Source organism: Mchenga conophoros, linkage group LG8 (assembly GCF_057382185.1).
Source record: "Mchenga conophoros isolate Kocher_MC1m ecotype Shallow Benthic linkage group LG8, M_conophoros_male_GT1.1, whole genome shotgun sequence".
NCBI classification, from domain to species: Eukaryota; Metazoa; Chordata; class Actinopteri; order Cichliformes; family Cichlidae; genus Mchenga; species Mchenga conophoros.
The window spans coordinates 31004444-31023241 of NC_140533.1; the positions used below are offsets into that span (position 1 = coordinate 31004444).

The 18798-nt window shown below is 46.4% G+C and overlaps 2 protein-coding genes across 4 annotated transcripts in view; one reads left to right on the forward strand and one right to left on the reverse strand.

The window, feature by feature from the left end:
• ankfn1a (ankyrin repeat and fibronectin type III domain containing 1a) overlaps positions 1-8427 on the reverse strand; it is a 103498-nt gene extending 95071 nt beyond the window's left edge. The window contains exons 1-4 of the mRNA XM_085285613.1: positions 8299-8427; positions 5573-5700; positions 5235-5474; positions 3211-3446 (exon numbers count right to left, since the gene is read on the reverse strand). Of these exons, the coding sequence (XP_085141739.1) occupies positions 3211-3446; positions 5235-5474; positions 5573-5688 (592 nt within the window). The 5' untranslated portion in view covers positions 5689-5700; positions 8299-8427. The remainder of the gene's footprint in view (positions 1-3210; positions 3447-5234; positions 5475-5572; positions 5701-8298) is intronic.
• An 898-nt stretch (positions 8428-9325) lies between these two features.
• On the forward strand, positions 9326-16545 carry LOC146569227 (uncharacterized). 3 transcript variants are annotated; one of them, XR_014893697.1, is made up of 9 exons: positions 9326-10456; positions 10911-11022; positions 11230-11440; positions 11539-11626; positions 11704-11795; positions 11882-12046; positions 15122-15213; positions 15348-16064; positions 16231-16545. XR_014893697.1 is itself a non-coding variant. In XM_085285615.1 (8 exons), the coding sequence occupies exons 1-8, from the start codon at positions 10409-10411 to the stop codon at positions 15458-15460; spliced, it is 921 nt and encodes a 306-aa protein (XP_085141741.1). In that variant the 5' UTR covers positions 9326-10408; the 3' UTR covers positions 15461-16545. The 3 variants fall into 3 exon arrangements, 2 of the variants coding, with proteins under 2 accessions (XP_085141741.1, XP_085141742.1); XM_085285615.1 differs by having other exon boundaries at positions 15348-16545; XM_085285616.1 differs by lacking the exons at positions 15122-15213; positions 15348-16064; positions 16231-16545 and adding an exon at positions 13385-13518.
• Positions 16546-18798: the final 2253 nt, after the last annotated feature.

Here is an 18798-nt window from a genome sequence, read left to right on the forward strand (position 1 = left end):
TCTTCTGTTTTTTTTCTCCATACAGGTGACCCAGGTGTTTTGTTTTTTTTGTTGTTTTTCTTTCTTCCCCTCCTTCTCACCATCTCTTCTCCCCTTTGGTTTTCTTTCTCTCCCTCTCTTTCTTTCATTCTTTCTCCCTGTCCTATCCCCCAGTCATGTCTGTCCCGTTTGTAGCAACTGAAAATAAAATAAATTCATAATTATAATAAAGGTCAATCAAATGGACCAATATGGCAAGGCCATGATGATCCACTTGGTAAAATAAATCTGCTTGGCATCTTTCTTGGCCTTAAGACAACAATTCTGATGCTAAAGATCCAAACGGGACACAAAAAAAAAAAAAAAAACCACAAAAAAAAACCAAAGCTTTCTTCGTTATGAATTAGCATACATGTTTTTATTGAACATTTGAAGAACCAGCAAAAAAACAAACTCTTGTAGTTCACATAAAGTCAGAGATAGAAACGACAAGGAGCAGGTGCATCTAGTACAGGTAGAGCTGCTGCAAAAACCCACAGAGCCCAGCAGCCTGCAACACATTCTGGATCCTTTGCTTTTAGTTAGCAGTTAGCATTAGCAGCACATCCTGCGTCCGATGTGAAAGGACTTTTATGCTGCGCACTGTGACTCACAGCAATGGTCCCGGGTCAGCCCTGACTTTGTGTTAAACTAATCCTAAAGTAATAATGTTATTTCTAACCACTGATATAGCACAACTTTATCCTTTCAACAGCTACTGAAAGTTAGGGGACCTAGCTGCTATCGGATCTTTATATAGCGATTACCCTTCAAGGACCTGCAGTTCAAAAAAGCGCTCCTCCGACAGCCAAACCCATCTGTTCTCTGATTGGATTGTTTAATTTGTGATTGACATGACATTCACCAATCAGCTTAAAGGAAGAAAAATAGGGTCAAAATTCGTAGTTGTAACTTGCAGGGGTTTTTTGGGCTAAGTCCACACACAAATCTTTTTTACAAGCACAAATCTTTTTTACAAGTACAAAATATTTATGACCACATTTTGAGCCCATAAAAGTGAGACACTCACTGCAACTTCCTGTTGAAGTTTGCTTCCCAGAGTCAGTAACACGAGCCGCTCCTGCTTGTGTCATCTTTTAATGTTTACAGCGGCCACGAGCTGCTGTCGCTCTTTCTGTGCGGGTCTTAATAAAGATTGATTTTGACCATGAGGAGACAATCGGTGTTTTCACTTCCTCCTATGTGTCTCAGGTGTGCTGAAGGACGGCAAAGATCTGCAGCATCCTCAGCTTCCTGTTTCAGGATGGAGGCTCTGAGGATCCTGTTCTCTCATTTCTGCTTCAAATAAAAGCTTTTTTGCTGGAAAACTTTTGTCTCAAACTTTTGTTGGTGTTGCATTTTTTCTCTGAACATCTTATTTTGAAGGTTCCTTCACTGAGGTCACCTGGGAGTTTCAGGGTTTACCTGATTTTAAGAAGCAGCTGGTCTGCTCACTGAGCCTCTGGGGGGCGCTGTAAACAGGATATCAGGATAAAGGATAACCAGCTCAGGACTTCCTGTTTGTGAAGCAGGTCGGTGTAAAAAAGCCAGTAACCTTTGCCCTTTATTTATTTATTATTTATTAACCTTTATTTTACCAGGAAAGGTCCCATTGAGATTAAAAACCTCTTTTTCAAGGGAGTCCTGGCCAAGAGGCGACAACATGTTAAAATTACAAAGTTACATACATAAAAGATGAACACCTAAGAACAGGAGATGGGGCGGAGTCCTAAAGCACAGCTGTGGTGTCACTGATGGTAAAACTGGTTCAGAGATTTAGCCACGCCCCTTCGTGGACCGCTGTGAAACTCTAACGAACCACCTCCACCTCAGGCTTTATCTCTGCATCAGCTCATTAACTCCACCCAGAACCAGCAGCAGCTACACCACCTCAGACACCATGTTTATCTCACACTGAAGTTTTTATCCAAACGAGGCGCCGCAGCCTGGGCGGGCGTGGAATAACTGAGTGCGAGGAATCAGCAGGACAGATCAGAAAAGACGGAAAACCTGCGACGTGAAGCCGAGAAGCAGCTTAACCCTGCAGTCTGAGGAAAGCGCGCCAGAGATCAAACACCTGATGGATGCTGTGCCGTAATCTGCTCAACAGGAAGCTCGTTATCATTCTCCAGAAGGGTGGAGCTAAAGAGAGCAGAGCAACACACAGGAAGTGGAGCCCGGTAAACAAAACCGCCGCTCGGAGCCATTAGAGACATTCCTGACTCGACGGCACGCCCACAGCTCCGCTCCAACCCCACGTCCAGTCTGCCGGCAGCTACAACCTCCACCCACGACAGACCTGTCTCTGTGGGTGTGGGAGAAACAAGACACAGACTCCTGACGTGGCTGCTCGACGATGACCACAGGGCAGAGGGGCTCAGCCTCCGTCAGCCTCCGTCAGCGCCAACACAGACGTCTCACTGCTGATTTCACCTATAAACAACTTCCTGTTTGACTCACTGTTTACATACTTGGCTCATTTTCTTCTTCGTGTACTTTTTTAGTCTCGATTTTGTATTAAAGTCGAGTTTTTCCCCTCGATGCTTATTAACACGTCTGCACTTCCTCATTTTCTTATTACTTCTCACTTCCTGTTTTATTTTGGTAGTCATTTGTGTCGTGATGTGTTTACTTCCCCCGTCTCGTCCTCACTGGCTGGTCTCACCTGTTTGTTGTTACCCAGGTGTTTCAGCCCTGTTGAGCTGCCTGCATTTAGCTACTTTATATTTTGGCCAATTAAAAGCTTCTGGGGTTGGCGATGCCATAAAGCACGTCTACACAGGAAGTGACGGACAGCGATGCCGCGACCAGAGACCCACTCCTTCTTTCAGCCTCCTCCTATACCAGTATCCTCCTCTGAGCTCTTCCTCTCCTCCTCCTGCCTGGTGGCTCCACCTTCATCCTCCACCCCCTCCTTCTGCCCCTCTGATGGACTCGTTTCTGATCTCGTCCCAAACGCTACCTGATCAATCTCTTCTCAGCTTTAAATGTTAAAGCATACTGCTGATTAGAACGTTACCTAGGCAACCGAGCGAGCGATGCTTCAGTTTAATGCCCTCTTAGAAAGTCAGACGAGTCAGATCTGACCTTTGACCTAATCTCACTGTCTGTGTCCATGTAGACGTTCAGAGGAGCATGTTTACTCCAGGCAGGAATGAGTTTCTCACACACACACACACTGGCTGTTGTTACCTGAAGAGGTCCAGTGGAGTCCTCCAGGACTGGCAGCGAGACGCCGCCGCTTCCTGATGCTGACGCCACTGTGGGAGGCGGAGTCTCCTGCGTGAGTGCCATAGCTGGACCGTGAAGCGGCAGCAGCGGGAGGAGGTGCAGGGGTGGAGGAGAGGATGGGGAGGAGGGGTGTGGACAGACAGGTCGCCTCCTTCGTCAGAGTGGGCGTGAGGAAGGCGGAGTCTCTTTCTGACGACCTGCAGGGATCCGAGGAGAGAAAAGTCAGCACAAAATAAACACGACACAGAGAACTCCTCCTCTAGCTGTTGAAGCAACTGGAAACACTTTATTCAGGAATACTGTGACGAAATATCCTGTTTTCATCAACACTTTGGGAATAAAGTATCCACACGGCATCCCTGCCACACCAACGCTGCAAATCGTGTAAAAACCTGGAAGAAGTTTAATGTATTTCCCATTAGACGAACACAGGAACATGCCGGTGTTAGTCAGAGCACCGCACTGAGCTCTGGTCACATCAGAAATCCAGCTTCCCTGCAGGGATCAGGGAGCAGTGTGAGCAGACTGCGAGAGCTTCAAACAGCAATCGTTTGAGCGCTGAACGCGACCCTGAGACGTGCGGGACGGACAGGTAACCACCACAAACCAGCTGGTACCTGTCCTCGGAGACAGCAGCTGCACCGTGATGCTCGGATCAGATGCCGTCCCTTCTTCTTCCTCCGCAGGAAAAGATCCAGCAGCCGAGCCCAGCTCAGCATCCGAGGACACGCGCTTCAGCAGATCGCTGCAGAGCACTGCGCCCTTCACCGGACGGCCACAGCCGGAAACAGCGCTGAAGGAAAAGCTCCTGTCAGGTGTTCACTGCCCAGCAGGGGTGTTACCTTACCTGTGTGTGTGCGCGCAGGGGGACAAAGGCTGGGTGAGGAGAACGGAGAGTCGAGCGTTTCTGAGCCTGCTCTGCATCAGCGTGGGTCCAGATCTGTACAGAGCGCGCTCTGAGTTCTGCACACGTGAAACAGCTGAGTGAACAGAGCATGAGTCAGTGAAAGGTGATGTCTGTAGATGTTCTCTGTTCTCCAGCCAGCAGTACAACAACCACATCACTGTCACGCTACCAGCAACAGCAGTCGTTAACGTCCTGTCCACGGACACACCATAAGGAGGAGCTCTTCCTGTCATCAGGCTTGGAGGGAATGAGACATGGACTCATCCACAGGGGCTTTGAGCTGCTCTCTAGCTCACAGTCACAGTCTGAGGAACGAGACAGGGATCGAACCTGCAGCCATCCCGTCCACAGACGCCTGCTTAGAATCAGTCTTCTAAACATGTTTTGGACCATTTAGAAACCGTGCACGAGATTCAGGAAACACATGTCACTGTGCAGGAAGTGGGAAACTGTGATGGGGAGCAGCTGTGTTCTTTGAGGACGGTGAAATCTGTCAGAGAGCCCTGACAGAAACTGGAGTCTGTGGATCTGACACTGCACTGAGTGTTTCCTGCAAAGAAACCAACGAAGCTCAGACAGCAGGACCTGGCAGATCTGTGGAAACGGATCTGTGAGCGTGACAGGGAGGACCTTCCACTCGGCAACCTGCTCCTATAGTTCGTCTGAAGAGCCTCCAGCTGCTGCAAACACTCATAATGACCCCACTTCCACACATTAGCTGTACATTTCCTCTGACAGACCCGCCCGAGGCTCTCTAAAGTTAATCCTGACACTTCGAACACACGACAATAAACTTCTGTCTTTTGTTTGGACCCAGCAGCTGCTTCAAAACTCCAAAGATCAGCTCAAACACGCAGCATGATCCTGTTTATAGACGGACAGTGAGAAGGTTGAATGGCAGAACATTTTCCCTCAAAGGATCTCTTTAAAGTTTCATTCAAAGCACCAAAGGGCCTGATTGGTTCCTCTGTGCCACAGCGCTCCACCGTTATCCAAAAAACCCTGAAATCAGCAAACTTCATGGAAACGGCCTCGAAATAAACCCAATGAAAAGCATAAACAGGTGAGCTGGGGTTACCTGTCGATTTCTCCCGGCTCGCTGCAGGTGGAGCGGCGGGAGTTTGAAGCCAGCGACGAAGAGGAGGAAGCCGGGAGCGAGTTGGCGGAGTGGAGGGACGCACGTGAGGAGTACGAGTTGGAGGAAGAGCCCGAGGAGGTGTGGGTGGAGTCCAGAGGCCTGGAAAGCAGCAGTGAGGACGGCATGCACAGCCATGTCTCCAGGTCGGAGAACTTGGAGTAGCTCAGCATCTCCAGGACGCTGTGGGAGGAAGGAGGTGGAGTTACAAAGGAATCGACACCACAGCAAAGGATAAACAGGTTAATGAAAACCAATCAGCCCCTGAGAATTTGGCTCACCTTTCCTCTCCCACTCCTGGGATGTCATCTTTCTCATCAGCGGTTTGAAAGATGCAGGAAGTCCGGGAGTCACGTGATGACAGCAAAACACAGGAGTTATCAGAATCCACGGACATCTTCGGCCATATCTGCGGGACATCAAAGAGGGGGAGTTAAAACAACAACAACCTTCACACAGGTGTGCAGCAGCTCTCTGTGTACCTGGTGTTTCCCACTAAGACTTCTGTATGCAGCTTCCAAGGCTTAGTTTCTTCAGGTTAGCCCGTTTGTGTGCGTTAGTCCTGCCTGACATCATTACCTACCAGCCTGTTAGCCAGGTAGTGGTTTTTGTGACTGCATGTAGGCCTGCACTCTCTACAAGGTCACGCTGTACGAAAGTCTCACCTGGTTAAAGAAATGTTAACAGACATTTGTTTAACTTACTGTCCCTGTTAACAATCCTACAAATTCACTCTGCTAATAAAGAAATGTTACTTAAACGGAAGCTTGTAGCATTGGCTTGTTAGGTGGTCATGAGATCGAAAATGTGACGTCAAACCCGCAAAGGATTGTGGGTACGAGTGGTAAGCGGTACTAGCGCACGCAGGCTTTCACGTGAAAACAGTCACACAGCGATAAAAAGAAACAAAAAATGGCAAGAAGCTGTTGTGTTATTAGCTGCAACAGCCGGTCGCATGACAGCCACGGGAAGCCGACGGTAAAGAGATCGTTGTTATCGGATTCCGTCGTGGAAGAAAAATCGTTCAAACCGAGTTTCCGAAGTAACAAAGAGGCGACGGACGGCCTGGATTGCAGCCGTTCGAAGAGCAAATATAACGTCCCAGAACGCTGCAGCTCACAGGTCAGTCTGCTCCAAGCATTCCCACAGAGGTCAGTCTGCTGTTGTAGTTATTACGTCATTTATCATAATTGGTGATGTAGGTTACAAATAAGTCTTAATTTGAATTGAATTCGTTGCTTTGCTGCTTTGTTCACTGTGGCTTTGCGGGCTAATGTTTGTTGTTCTTTGTAGGAAAAGCAGCCTACAAAATGCTGGGATGCGATCCAGACTGGGCCCCTCTATCAGCCGGGGTTTCAAGCTGCTACCACAGCCAGATCTGATTGGTGAAGAGAGAGAGCGAGATCAAAACAGCCACGTCTGCATATATGCGCCCAAGTGTTGTATGAAGCAAGTGATACTGTCTCAGTTTGTTGTTTGATGTTTTGTTTTTGCATTGTTGATTTGTTTTTCAGCGAAGCAGCTAATAAAGCTGATGGATTTCTACAATGTTGCCTCTTTGCTGTGAGATTCTGTAACAGAATGAAACAATGATGCCAGTAATAAATAAAGACAATGAATTGAATGAATTACCAAACACTTATTTTATTTCTATTGGATCTGAAAATGTTGTGTAACACTACAACCTGAAACGACACATAGATGCGTTGGCCTGTAACAGCAGCTGTGAGATGGAGTCGTCCAAACCACCAAAGTAAACTGGAGCTGGGCTTGTTGCAGGATCTGATGCTACCAAACATGTTGTGAGTGTGTGCGCTCTCACTTAGGACCATATAATAATAAACGTGATGAAAGTTGTGCAGCACGCTGACGTCCTTACTCCACTCTGTGCTCGTGTGGGTCTGACCCTTTCACTCCTTTGATTTCTTCCTCGTACTTTCTTTGACTCTTCGTCACGTCTGTCTTCGTGCGGAGCTGCCGAGTTCTCCGTCGTTTTGTACAGAACTGTTTTTGGGGCAAATAAAATGCAAGTGGGGATTAAACCGCAGAGTTAATGGTTACCGGTGCTGGAAATGCTGGCGCTTGATGCAGTGTTTTGATTTTGTTGCCACTCGTACCCACAATGCAACGCGCGAAAGTCACGTGGTCTGTCGATCTCATAACACTACTTTGGTAATTGTGTTAGCTGGTGAACTACTGTTAAGAAACTCGTCTTCATTAATTAGTTATTGCAGAATTACAATATCCAGAATGTGGAGTTCTAAGTTGAATTAGCAGGTTTCATCTTATAAATTAGCTGTTTAATTAGTAATGCTGCTTGTTACTTTGGTTGACGGTATCTTACGGGTCAAACCAGTTAGTTGGTTAGCTGGTAAGTGGTGGTAACAGTCACACTGCATGGCAGTCAGATGATATTAGCTAACATTAGAATAGAATAATCCTTTAATTGTCCCACAAGGGGACAATTTGGTTCAGCTTGTAATGCTTTGTTCATGCTGTTAGCTAGCATAGTGGAAAAACTAGTTAATGGAGAGCCAGCCATGTTGTCATGGCAACCAATGGTACCACTGTATGTGTAAAACAGGCTAATTTAAAGTCTGTTTAGAAAGAAGAAACGTTTCCGGTGAATTTTCATCTAATCTGAAGACTTTTAGTCACGTTTACTCTCGGTGGTCTCAGCCTACGCTTACAGGACTACAACTTGTCAGCTTGTAGTCCTGCTTTGCTAATCTTGGTTGCTGTTAACGTTGCCAGGGAAACCTGAGGGCTCAACCATTACTGCGACCCCTCGCTGCCTTTTTTAGTAATTACTTGAATTTGAGGAGTTATCCGAAGTTTCCCGGTAACTGTCTGTGAACGTGCGCTCGCGTGCGTCAAACACGGCGCAGCTGCGCGACCACACGTGGCTGATCAGCGGCGCGAGCAGGAAGCACCGGCGGGAGTGATTAACGCCGACTTCCTGTCAGCAAACGCTGCCCAAACAGGCCGATGTTCGCGCAAACTCTACCGTCTCTGTCCTCGCTCTGCTGCGCGCGGGTCCTCCTCTTCTTCTTCCTCTCCTTCTTCCTCTTCGGCTCCCAGCACAGGAACATCTGCTCAGGCCGGGATCCCGCCTGGAAACGTGTCTTTGTCCTGCCCCGTGTAAAACATCCCAAAATACAGGCAGCCAGGCCGGAGCGGCTCACATTTCACTGCGGTCAACTCTGCGCACATCTGGAGCACGGCCGGGCCTCAATACTGCTGCGACTGCCACTCAGACAGCCAGAGCCCAATTAACTGGGAGGAGTGAGGAAGAGGGGCCCAGGGAGAGATTCAGTATCTCCCGGTTCATCTGTTTACTTCAGCTGGAGGAGGGACAGACAGGAGGAGGAGGGGATAAAGGAGGACCGAAGGATGAAGTTAAGGACGGAGGAAAGAGGAACTGAGACCACAGCAGGGAGTAAATTAAAGGAAGAAGATGAAGGGGAAAGCAAAACAAAACATGGAAGAAGTTATCAAAGGGAAGAAATCACAAAGAGCAAAGAAGGGAGGAATAAAGGAATGAGGGAGAAGAAACAAGGATGGATGGAAGGACAAAACAAAATTAAAAAAAAGAGGAATGCAGGGAAAAGTACCAGATCAAAGAAAAAGACAACATTAACTGAAAGGAACAAGCAGGGAAGGAAAGATTTGTAAAGAAACAAGGAGAGGAAGTAGGATGAGTTCAAGGAAGGCAGAAACGAATTGAAAGGAAAGGAAGGAAGGACAAATTTAAAAGAAAGAATGAAATGGAATAACAGACAGACGTGAGGAGGGGGGGCTATGAAGTGAAGGAAACAAAGATGTGAGACAAAATGTATGGGCAAGGACAGAAATGAGTCAAAAAGAAGGAAGGAAAGAAAAGGAAGCAGTTAAGCCACAAATGATGGGATGCAAGTAAAAAGGGAAGGATTGAAGAAAGGAGAAAAAAGGGATTAAAGGAGGAAAGAGATGAGAAAGGACATGTGGGGGAAATCCAAACTAAGTTAAAGAAGGAAATAAGGAAGGTCACGAGGAAATGGAAGAAAATGAATGATAAGTAGAAAAGGAATAAGAACGTGGAGTATGAAGGCATTAAACCCCACGAAAGAAAGGAAAGAGGGACAAGAGGAAAACTGTAAGGGTGGATGGAGGTACAAAAAAGGGAGAAAATAAATAAAACCTGAATGATGATAAAAGGTAATGAAGGAGAAGGAAACAATAAAGGAAACGGCACACACACTGAATCTGTGGGAGGAACAAAAAGTGAAGAAATAACTGACAAAGAAGGAATGAAGGAAAGGTGGAGTGGGTGGGAGGGTGTGAGGAGATAAGAGCGGGCAGGAAGGAGGCTGAATGTTTGCTGTAATCATCCCCAATTTAAACAAACAGCCTCTACAGGTCGAGATACTCGAGTACTCGCCCCCCCTCTCCCTGTCACATGCCTGAGTTTGTAATGCTGAGCGTTTGCTCACGCTGAGCCCAACGCTCAGGCTGCTCAACACTCAGTTTATCACAGTTTGTTCCCCTCGTGGGTCTGTATGATGTCATAGAGAGGGGATGTCCATATCTGGCCTCGCTGATGGGAAACCCCACCTGAAGCATGCAGCAGCTTTTGTAAAAGAAAACCCAGGAACAAACCTGCTTTGAGTGTATTGGCTCAGGGGGAGGAGCTAACAGCGTCCCTCTTTAGGCAGTGGGTGAACAGTGGTGGTGATGACACCGAGGCCCAGAATAAGAGAAGGGGATTATTAAGAACTGGGGTTGGTGCAAAGCCACTCTAGCAGAGAGCTGAAATAAGCAGGTTTTGCATTTCCGATGGGATGCTTTCAGTGGGTTCCACCCTGAACGCAACCCTGTCCACCTGCAGGGGGCGTGGCTCAAAGCAGTGAAGCATTTGTTTTTATCACTTTCTCTTGATTCTCATTTAAATTATTTTTTTGGAAGAACACATAAAATCATTCACTGTCATGTTTGAGCATCTTCGTCTCCTAGCAACAGACTCCTGTCTGAATCTTTTTGGATGTAAACAATCAACTTCACACTAAACCTCTGACAGTACGTTTATTTTTGGCTCGCTGTTATTACTGGGTTTGATCGCTGAGGCTTCCTCCTGCATCATGGACGAGTCTGCGTTGGAGCGATACTTCGATGAGTTCATCGCTAACGTGAGTTTTCATTTTTTCAGCTGCTGGTTTAAAAATCAAACAGGTAAACTGCCGCATTTCAGACCTGAAAATCAAACGTGGAGAAAATTTCAACTCTGGTCCACTCGTCTTCACAGAAGTGATTGAATCCAGACACAAGCCTGTTAAGGTCACGCCAAAGTGTATCTTTAGATGATGATGTGCTGCAGTCGTCACAGACTATATACTGAAACTAGCCAGCTAACCTGCTAACTACTAACAGCTGGGTGTTAAACTTTAACCTGACACCACGGTGAACAGTGACCAGTCGTTTCGCTGGAGAGGAATTCAGACCATTTTTGAGTTGGACTGATTTCAGGATGTGAAGGTTGGACCTGGAGTTATCGACACTGAGCTTGTTCATTTCTGGACACCACACAGAGCAGAAACATGTAGCACCACGTTAGCACATAGGCAGATTCTCTTCTTGCTGCAGAACCCCAGGAGGACAGAGGATGTCAGCGAGGAGGTCGGCGAGGAGGAGCTGTTTTTCAAGTTATTGCCTGATGAGCTCCTGACACTGAACACGGTCACCTGTGACGATGCAGGTACGACAACAGAGCCGACAACACTCTGCACACGGTGCGATCATGACTGGGTGGAGCGCTGAGCAGTGACCGAGCTGCATCCATATACTGTTAATCCATAACTGCTAATTAGCACTTAGTGACAGTTGGTTTTGGAGCCTCGAGTGGACGTCAGAGGAACTGCAGTTTGTGGTACTTTCAGCTCTGCTGCTCTTGTTCGTGCCTCAGACAGGATCTGTAAGAAGGAGGATCGGACTGCAGAGAGCGGGATCGCCGGCACGCAGTCACGAGACAGCAGCTCCCAGAATTCCTCAGCAGAAGCTAAGCCCACGTGTGCGTCCTCCTCGTCTGAACTGAAGGGCCTTCCTGTTAAACCCGGGACCCCGGAGGACCCTGAGACACTGAAGGAGAAGTCGTCGAATCTCGCCCCAGTGATATGGTATCACCGCAGAGATCACAGTCTGCTTCTGTCCAGTGACGGCTCTGCGGCTTGAACACGCAGCTGTGACTCTTGTGTTTTTATGTGTTTGCGTGCAGTAACGTCATCTCCACAGTGGACCTGGGCTGCTGTTTGGACCTGAAGTTCATTGCTCGCAGGATGTGGAACGTGCAGTACAAACCACAGGTGCAGAGACCTGAACGCGTGATCTACGTGAAGACATAATAAGCCCGGCACTGGTTTTCATTCTTGCTGTTTTTCAGTATTTCACAGGGATCATCGCTAGGATCCGGGAGCCAAAAGCAACAGCGACCATCTTCCGAACTGGGAAAATCATCTGCCTGGGAACCAAGAGGTTTGTCTGGATTCACATCTCCTCAGACTATGGTGCAGCACGGTGGGTTTCCAACCATCTCCTTGCTTCCTCTTTCTTTTAATAAGTGTGGAGGAGTCGCGCCTGGCGGCCAGGAAGTTTGTCCGCAAACTGCAGAAGTTTGGCTTTCCCGTGCACTTCCTCAACTTTAAGATCCAGAACATTGTAGCCTACTGCCAGACCTTTCCAGTGGATTTAGCAGAACTGCAGAAGGTCCACAAAGGGCAGTGCAGGTCAGGAGATAAGGACTCTGAGTAGAGGCTAGACCCAAACAGGGATGCAGGTTTGAAGCCCAACTTTGAGCACATCACGTGTCAGTCAACGCTACTCTGTGCTAGATCAGGGGTGTCAAACTCAAATACACAGTGGGTCAAAATTCAAATCTGGAACAAAGTCGCGGGCTAACATTAATATTTATTTAAAAAAAATTCTTCCTCCAGATATGAGAATGAATCTTTTCTTATGGACTCGAACACGTTTTGCTGAAAAACTGAATATGGAACAAGCAAAGCTTAATACTAAACAATATATATATTAGCTGTATAATACCAGTAGGCCAGCTCTGATAGTCATTTGGTATGGCTTCGCGGGCCAAATGTAATTAGGCTGCGGGCCAAATTTGGCCCGCGGGCCAGAGTTTGACACCTATGTGCTAGATGATCTGAGACAGATGCTGACTGATGGCACTTGCTTTCAAATTTTGTTGAATATGAATCCCATTTTCTTCGGTCCCCGTGACGATGCTTTAAAGAACTTTAAAGTGGTTCAACACATGATGTGAAATGTGCAGTCACGGATACTTTGAAGCACTTGTGAAGAAAAGATGTAGACAGCATGCAGTGCTGGGGAGTAACGGAGCACATGTACCAGCGTTACGTATTCAAAATACAAAATATGAGTAACTGTATTCTGTTACACCCAAATGGAAAAGACATATATAAATCTTATAAAATTTGTGTCTGTCTTGTGTGAAACCTGTATGAAAAGCATATAAGAGTGAAAACAGATATAAGATCCCTTGAAAAATTATATAATGAAACTTGTATGTTTTGGATACTTACTAAAACAATGTATGAAAGTAATCAGAAAGTGGCCACTTTCATGAGTAATCACATATAAGTTTTTACTATTTCTTTTCCATATGGGCAGTTACTGTTTAAAAAGGTGGTATTCAGTTACTTTGGTTCAAGGTTCAAGGTTCTTTATTTGTCACATGCATAGTTATACAAGTATAACACACAGTGAAATGTAGCCTGACACGCTCCTCGACATGTGCAAAAATGGGGGGGGGGGGGGGGGGGGGTGTAGAGCAAGAACATTATATATATATATATATATATATATATATATATATATAGTATATACACTGGGTGAATGTGCAGTAGTAGCAGCAAGCAGGTGAATTCTGTACATTAATATGAATAGATATCTGACTATTTTACAGGATAGACAATATAAACATATTTAAAATTAAAGGAATTGAAATGTACATTGTGCCTTGGTTTAGTGTCTGGAAGAGTCCTGTCTCAGTCAATTATAGATGATGTGAGAGGGCGGGTGTGTGTGTTTAGGGCACGGATGGCTTGGGGATAGAAGCTCCTCTTGAGTCTCTCTGTCCTTGCCCGGAAGATGCGGAACCTTCTACCAGATTGCAGAAGTTGGAACAGTTTGTTGCCAGGATGGGACGGGTCCTTCAGTATCTGCGCTGCTCTAGTCCGGCATCTCCTGGTGTAGGTGTCCTGAAGCGGGGGGAGAGCAATCCTGCAGCAGCGTTCTGCTGTACGGATCACTCTCTGGAGAGCTTTTTGGTCCTTCACACAGCTGTTCCCGAACCACGATGTCATGTTCTGTGTGAGGATGCTCTCCACAGCGCCTGTATAGAAAATCCTGAGGATCTTTGGAGAGACCCTGAACTTCCTCAGTTGTCGTACTTTGTTGAAATAAATGGATTACACTCGGTCTTTTTCTTTGGTGGTAATTCCACGCCGGTGGAAACCCAAACAAAACGCGCATTAAGAGGCTCTAATGCCCGAGTCTCAATCTCACGCCCCACGTCACCCCTACTTGCAGCCGCATAATGACGTGAAGAAATATTTTTTAAAATTATTGTTCCAAAAATGATTTAACCTCCTGAGACCTGAACTCTTTCATGGCATGCAGTTTTCTTTGCTATTTGGGTTGATTGGGACCTAAAGAATGTAAAAACAAAGAATTACCAGATTTTCTTTTTCCTAATTTTTGTTTTTGAGAAAAATGAGATCCACATATGAGGACATTTGTTTCAAATTTTGATAGAACAGCGGCAGCATAATGTCCTCGTAAGTGCATATCAGGCCCTTGTAGAGAAAAATGTGATGTCCACACATGTGGACGCCAGGTCCTAGGAGGTCAATATGAAGGCAATAGGCAGAGTGTTACAGGCATAAAGCATGCAGCCTCATGGGCAGTGTGGCCCAGCTGTGAGTAAGCTGTTAAGACTCGACTGTACGCTGTGTTCATGTTTTACTCTGAAACAATAAGCTCCGTTGCAGCAGCCTTTCAACGCCTCTCTCTGTCTCTCGCTAGCAAAGTCGACCCAGACAACAAAGTAAAGCTAGTTTTCAGCTACGAGCCCGACACGAACCCGACGTATTAGCCAGAGGTCCCTTTACTACGGTTCAGAGCCGCAGACCTGTTTTTATATACGCGAGGAATAGTTTTCTATACGAGATCGCTGCAAAAAGTGCAGCCTTACCTAATGTCCACCTACTGTTACTCATTATATTAAGATTTAAACATCTAGCTGGTGTTGGTGTGGAGAGTAACCTTCAGTAATAGTAATAAATCACATTCATGTAGTTGTAAAAAGCTTGATAATATATTAAGTAATCCAAAGTATTCAGAATACGTTACTCACATTCAGTAACGCAATGGAATACGTTACAAAATACATTTTGGGGCATGTAATCTGTAATCTGTAGTGGAATCCATTTTAAAAGTAACCTTCCCAACACTGACAGCATGGTCAGTAAATTAGAATTAATGCCATTTTTTGCAGACACCGTAGTGGGAAAGTTCCCAGAATCATCCCGGGCACAGTTCAGTCAGACTGGATAGTAAACGCTTCTAAACTGGCCAGCTCCCACTGAGCCCTGGAGTCGTTTTTCTCCAATATTTCTCTCCCAGTGTGTCTGCAGCAGCCTGTGTTTCGTTGCATGCTACGTAGGAGATCGCTAAACTGTGGAGTGTGTCCTGAAATGATTGTGGAAGGTTTTAGTTTCTACGTCGTGGAAACTGTGAGGTTTTAGTCTGTGTTCTTCTTTCTACAGTTATGAGCCAGAGTTGCATAACCGCCTCATCCTCAACCCGATTACCGGCATCAGAGTGTCCTTCATTTCGGCTGGGTGCATAAATGTGTGCGGTGAGCTTGTCCACACGTCACAGTTCAATTAAAAATGCTGCCCTGTGGTGAAAACTGACTGAAAAACTGACCTTTGACTTTTGTGGACGTCATCATGAGTGTGTGTCCATGAAATATCCTGTGTTACACTCCAGGAGCTAAAACCAGGGCTGAGGTCGATGCAATCTTTCAAACCATCTGCAGAATCCTGAGAGAGTACAGGTGGGAGCGAACATGCAGCGGAGCTTTGATTTCAAAGCCAAACTGATGTTAGAGGCAGACATGAATAAACTGACGCATGAGCGCCACTGCACTCCACTGTAGTTCCTGATTGCACCACTAGATGTCAGCACGGCTGCAGGCCGCTCTCAGTCAGTGGTTTAGAGACGTGCAGCTCTCGCCGTGTACCTCGTGTGTGTTTGCATTACTCACTCACAGGTGAGGTCAGGATCACCTGAGAATGAGCAGGAGGCCTCTGGGTGGACGTGACCTGCTGCTCGTCCATCAGAACGGCCAAAACAAGAGTGAATAACACGTCACTGCATCCTGATATCCTCTTAAACAGGTTCGTTATTTACAACCTGCCCTTCATTACATCACTCAACATTCAGTCGGCATGGAGCTCAGATTGGACGGTTTGGGGGTTTGGTCGAGTTTCCGTCATAGTGCATGCTGGGAAGTCTACTGAGATCGGCCTCGTTACCTGACGTTTTACTTTGGTGGGCGTGGCTGTGAGCCTCACCTTTCCTGAGGTGGCAGGAGGTCAGATTCACGATGAGTCATGAAAACGCGTCGTTTGGTGTGTTCTCTGTGACCCGCTGACCGCGGGGATGGAGGCCCTTCCTGTCGTGTCTCCAGGGCTGCATCAGGAGGTGAGGTCATCCGGCTGCTGACACGCCCAGTCTGCATGAAAGCAGTGAATTATGGGAACACTTTCTCTCCTCTGAGCCTCTACGTGCTCTTCCTCCACTCACCGTCTGAGGCTCTCAGTCAGTTTCATCTTTTTTTGAGTTTCACATTTTGAAATTTCTTTTTCAGGTTTTTTGGAACAGCGACTGCTCATCGTGTGCTCGTGACCTCCTCGCCTCTTTGTATTTGATCTGCTCGAGCTGTTCGCATCCTGTCACTCTTGCTCCATTTGGCTCATGTCTTTCCCTCTCTAATAACATCCTCGACTTCCTCTGATCCTAATAATACCAAACAACAATCGTCCTGACACTCACACTTCCTGAACTCCCCACTCTCTCTCTTTCTTCTTCGACATCGATGCTCCGTGTTTGCTTCTCTGGTGGAAACGAGCTGAAAGTCATGTTTGAAAGTGTGAAAGTTTTTTTCTGTCCTTGTTTCCATTCTGTGTCCAAACAGGTTATTATGTAACAATTCTGTTAACATGGAAAACAAAATAAAGTCATAGAGGAAATATGCTCAGTTTGGGTATTTTTTAATTTATTATCACAAACTGCCTGATGAGCTTATTCAGAGTCGCTGCTTTTTAAAAGTTTTGTTTATATATTATATTGCCTCTGACATTTACCACAAGCTCAAACTAGAAATCCCACTCGGGAGACTGAAACTAAAGGGAATGTTTAAAAACATTTGAAATGAATGAAAATAAAAATAAGAAAACAAACAGTAATAAAGCTTGTCTGAACAGAACAAACTGTCTGTTTTCTCCACAAAATCCAAATGTCTAAAAAACAGAAACATTTTTTGAATGAATCCACGTTTCTGAACTGAGCCGGCAGCAGGAGGAGGTCGGGGTCGATGGAGGACATAAAAAGACCTTCAGTGACGGCGTTTCATGTTTTTCTGAGTTCTGCAGCTGTAAAGTCTGACAGTTAAATTCAACCCAACAATCATATGACCCCCTATGAGCAGCACTTTGGTGACAGTGGGAAGGAAAAACTCCCTTTTAACAGGAAGAAACCTCCGGCAGAACCAGGCTCAGGGAGGGGCGGGGCCATCTGCTGTGATTGGTTGGGGTGAGAGAAGGAAGACAGGATAAAGACATGCTGTGGAAGAGAGACAGAGGTTAATAACAGATATGATCCAATGCAGAGAGGTCTGTTAACACAGTGAGTGAAGAAGAAACACCCAGTGCATCATGGGAATCCCCGGCAGCCTATGTCTATTGCAGCATCACTAAGGGAGGATTCAGGGTCACCTGGTCCAGCCCTAACTATATGCTTTAGCAAAAAGGAAAGTTTGAAGCCTGATCTTACTGTCCTGATGAGCGCTGAAGGGAAAGTTCATTTAGATAAAGCTTCCAGATCTCTGCCCAAACAAGAGCCTGGAGGCCGTCTGACCACGAGCTGCAGATATCAGAATCATCATCTCCTATTGACTGAAACAGGCTGTTTGAGCTCCTGTCTCTTTACCCTCCTCCAAACATACTTTGTTCTGATTGGCCATCTTCTGGAAGCCTGCTGATGGAGAAAGTTATCTGAGAGGTTATGTGACTGTCAGGTGACAGCAGGACATCAGGCTGGACCAAACGCAGGTAAGAAGGAGCTCACCACACAGTGAGCATTTAAACTGAGTCCAACAAGTACTTTTTGAAGTTTTCTCCAGTGAATTATCAGAAAACCTGTGGATGCCATTAAGTTCCTGCTCCTCAGTGCTTTGAGGCCATTCAGTGGTTAGCGTTAGCTTCTGGTTTACTTCTGCACACCTGCATGTGCAAAATGCCTTCATGGAAAATTCAGACTCCACAAGTTTTTTCTTCGTCCTGTTTCCAGGCTTCAGCAGTTTGGCCGGCCTCGCGGGGCCGCTGCTGTGACTGCACACTTTTAGTCAAAAGGGGTTTTTTTTAGCAACTGGGAGCTGTGAAGGTCCAAAAATGCAAAGTCAACTTTTCCACTTTGTTGTGAGCCAAACAACATCAGCATGTAGGATTACAAAGCACACCTGTATTCACAGGAAGGAAAGCACGAACTCGGAGCTGTGAGCTCCAATAGCTGCTAACTCACCACTTTACATGCACGGCCTGCAGCCATCTGTTGTACAGAGGAAGCACGGGAGGACGTCTCCGGAGACTCGGATCCAAAGCAAATAGCTCACATCATCCCTGACCCAGAAACGGATCTGGGAAGGAAGTGATTTAGCACTCGGGCGCCGTGCCTGGATGAATGTCCCAAAGGTCAGGAAGAAAAATCAATCAACCTCCGAGGCTTCATTAGACACTTCATTTCGCCCCGATTGCTTTATCTGAGCAGGAAACGAGAACTTAAATCACTTCCACACGAGCTGAAGCTGAGACTTTAAGTCGTCTTCTCGTCCACAGGTCATAAAACTGATCTAGAAGCAGGAAAGTGCCTGTGTCAGATTTACGAAGCAGTTTACTGTAAAAATCTGTCATGGTGAAGTTTCACAGGCAGGCAAAAGCCTCATCTCCGTCTTTACCCGTGAGTCAGCACAAATGCTGAACCCAAACTGCACATGTGGGAGTCTGAGATGCTGTGAAATGACCCACATCAGGCAGGGTTCTCCTCTCTTGGTCTCAAGGCCCCCCTGTTCCGATTCAAAGGGCTCATCGGGGGGCTGAGGCCCTGCTGCGACCCCTCATCAGCAAACGCCTTTGCAAAAGTCTTTCAAGGGCTGAAAATA

Coding starts and splice junctions, on each gene's coding strand:
- LOC146569227 (XM_085285615.1), top strand. CDS start 10,409: ATGGACGAGTCTGCGTTGGAGCGATACTTCGATGAGTTCATCGCTAAC. Junction 11,441..11,538: donor AATCTCGCCCCAGTGATATG/GTATCACCGCAG, acceptor GTTTGCGTGCAG/TAACGTCATCTCCACAGTGG. Junction 11,796..11,881: donor ATCTGCCTGGGAACCAAGAG/GTTTGTCTGGAT, acceptor TCTTTTAATAAG/TGTGGAGGAGTCGCGCCTGG.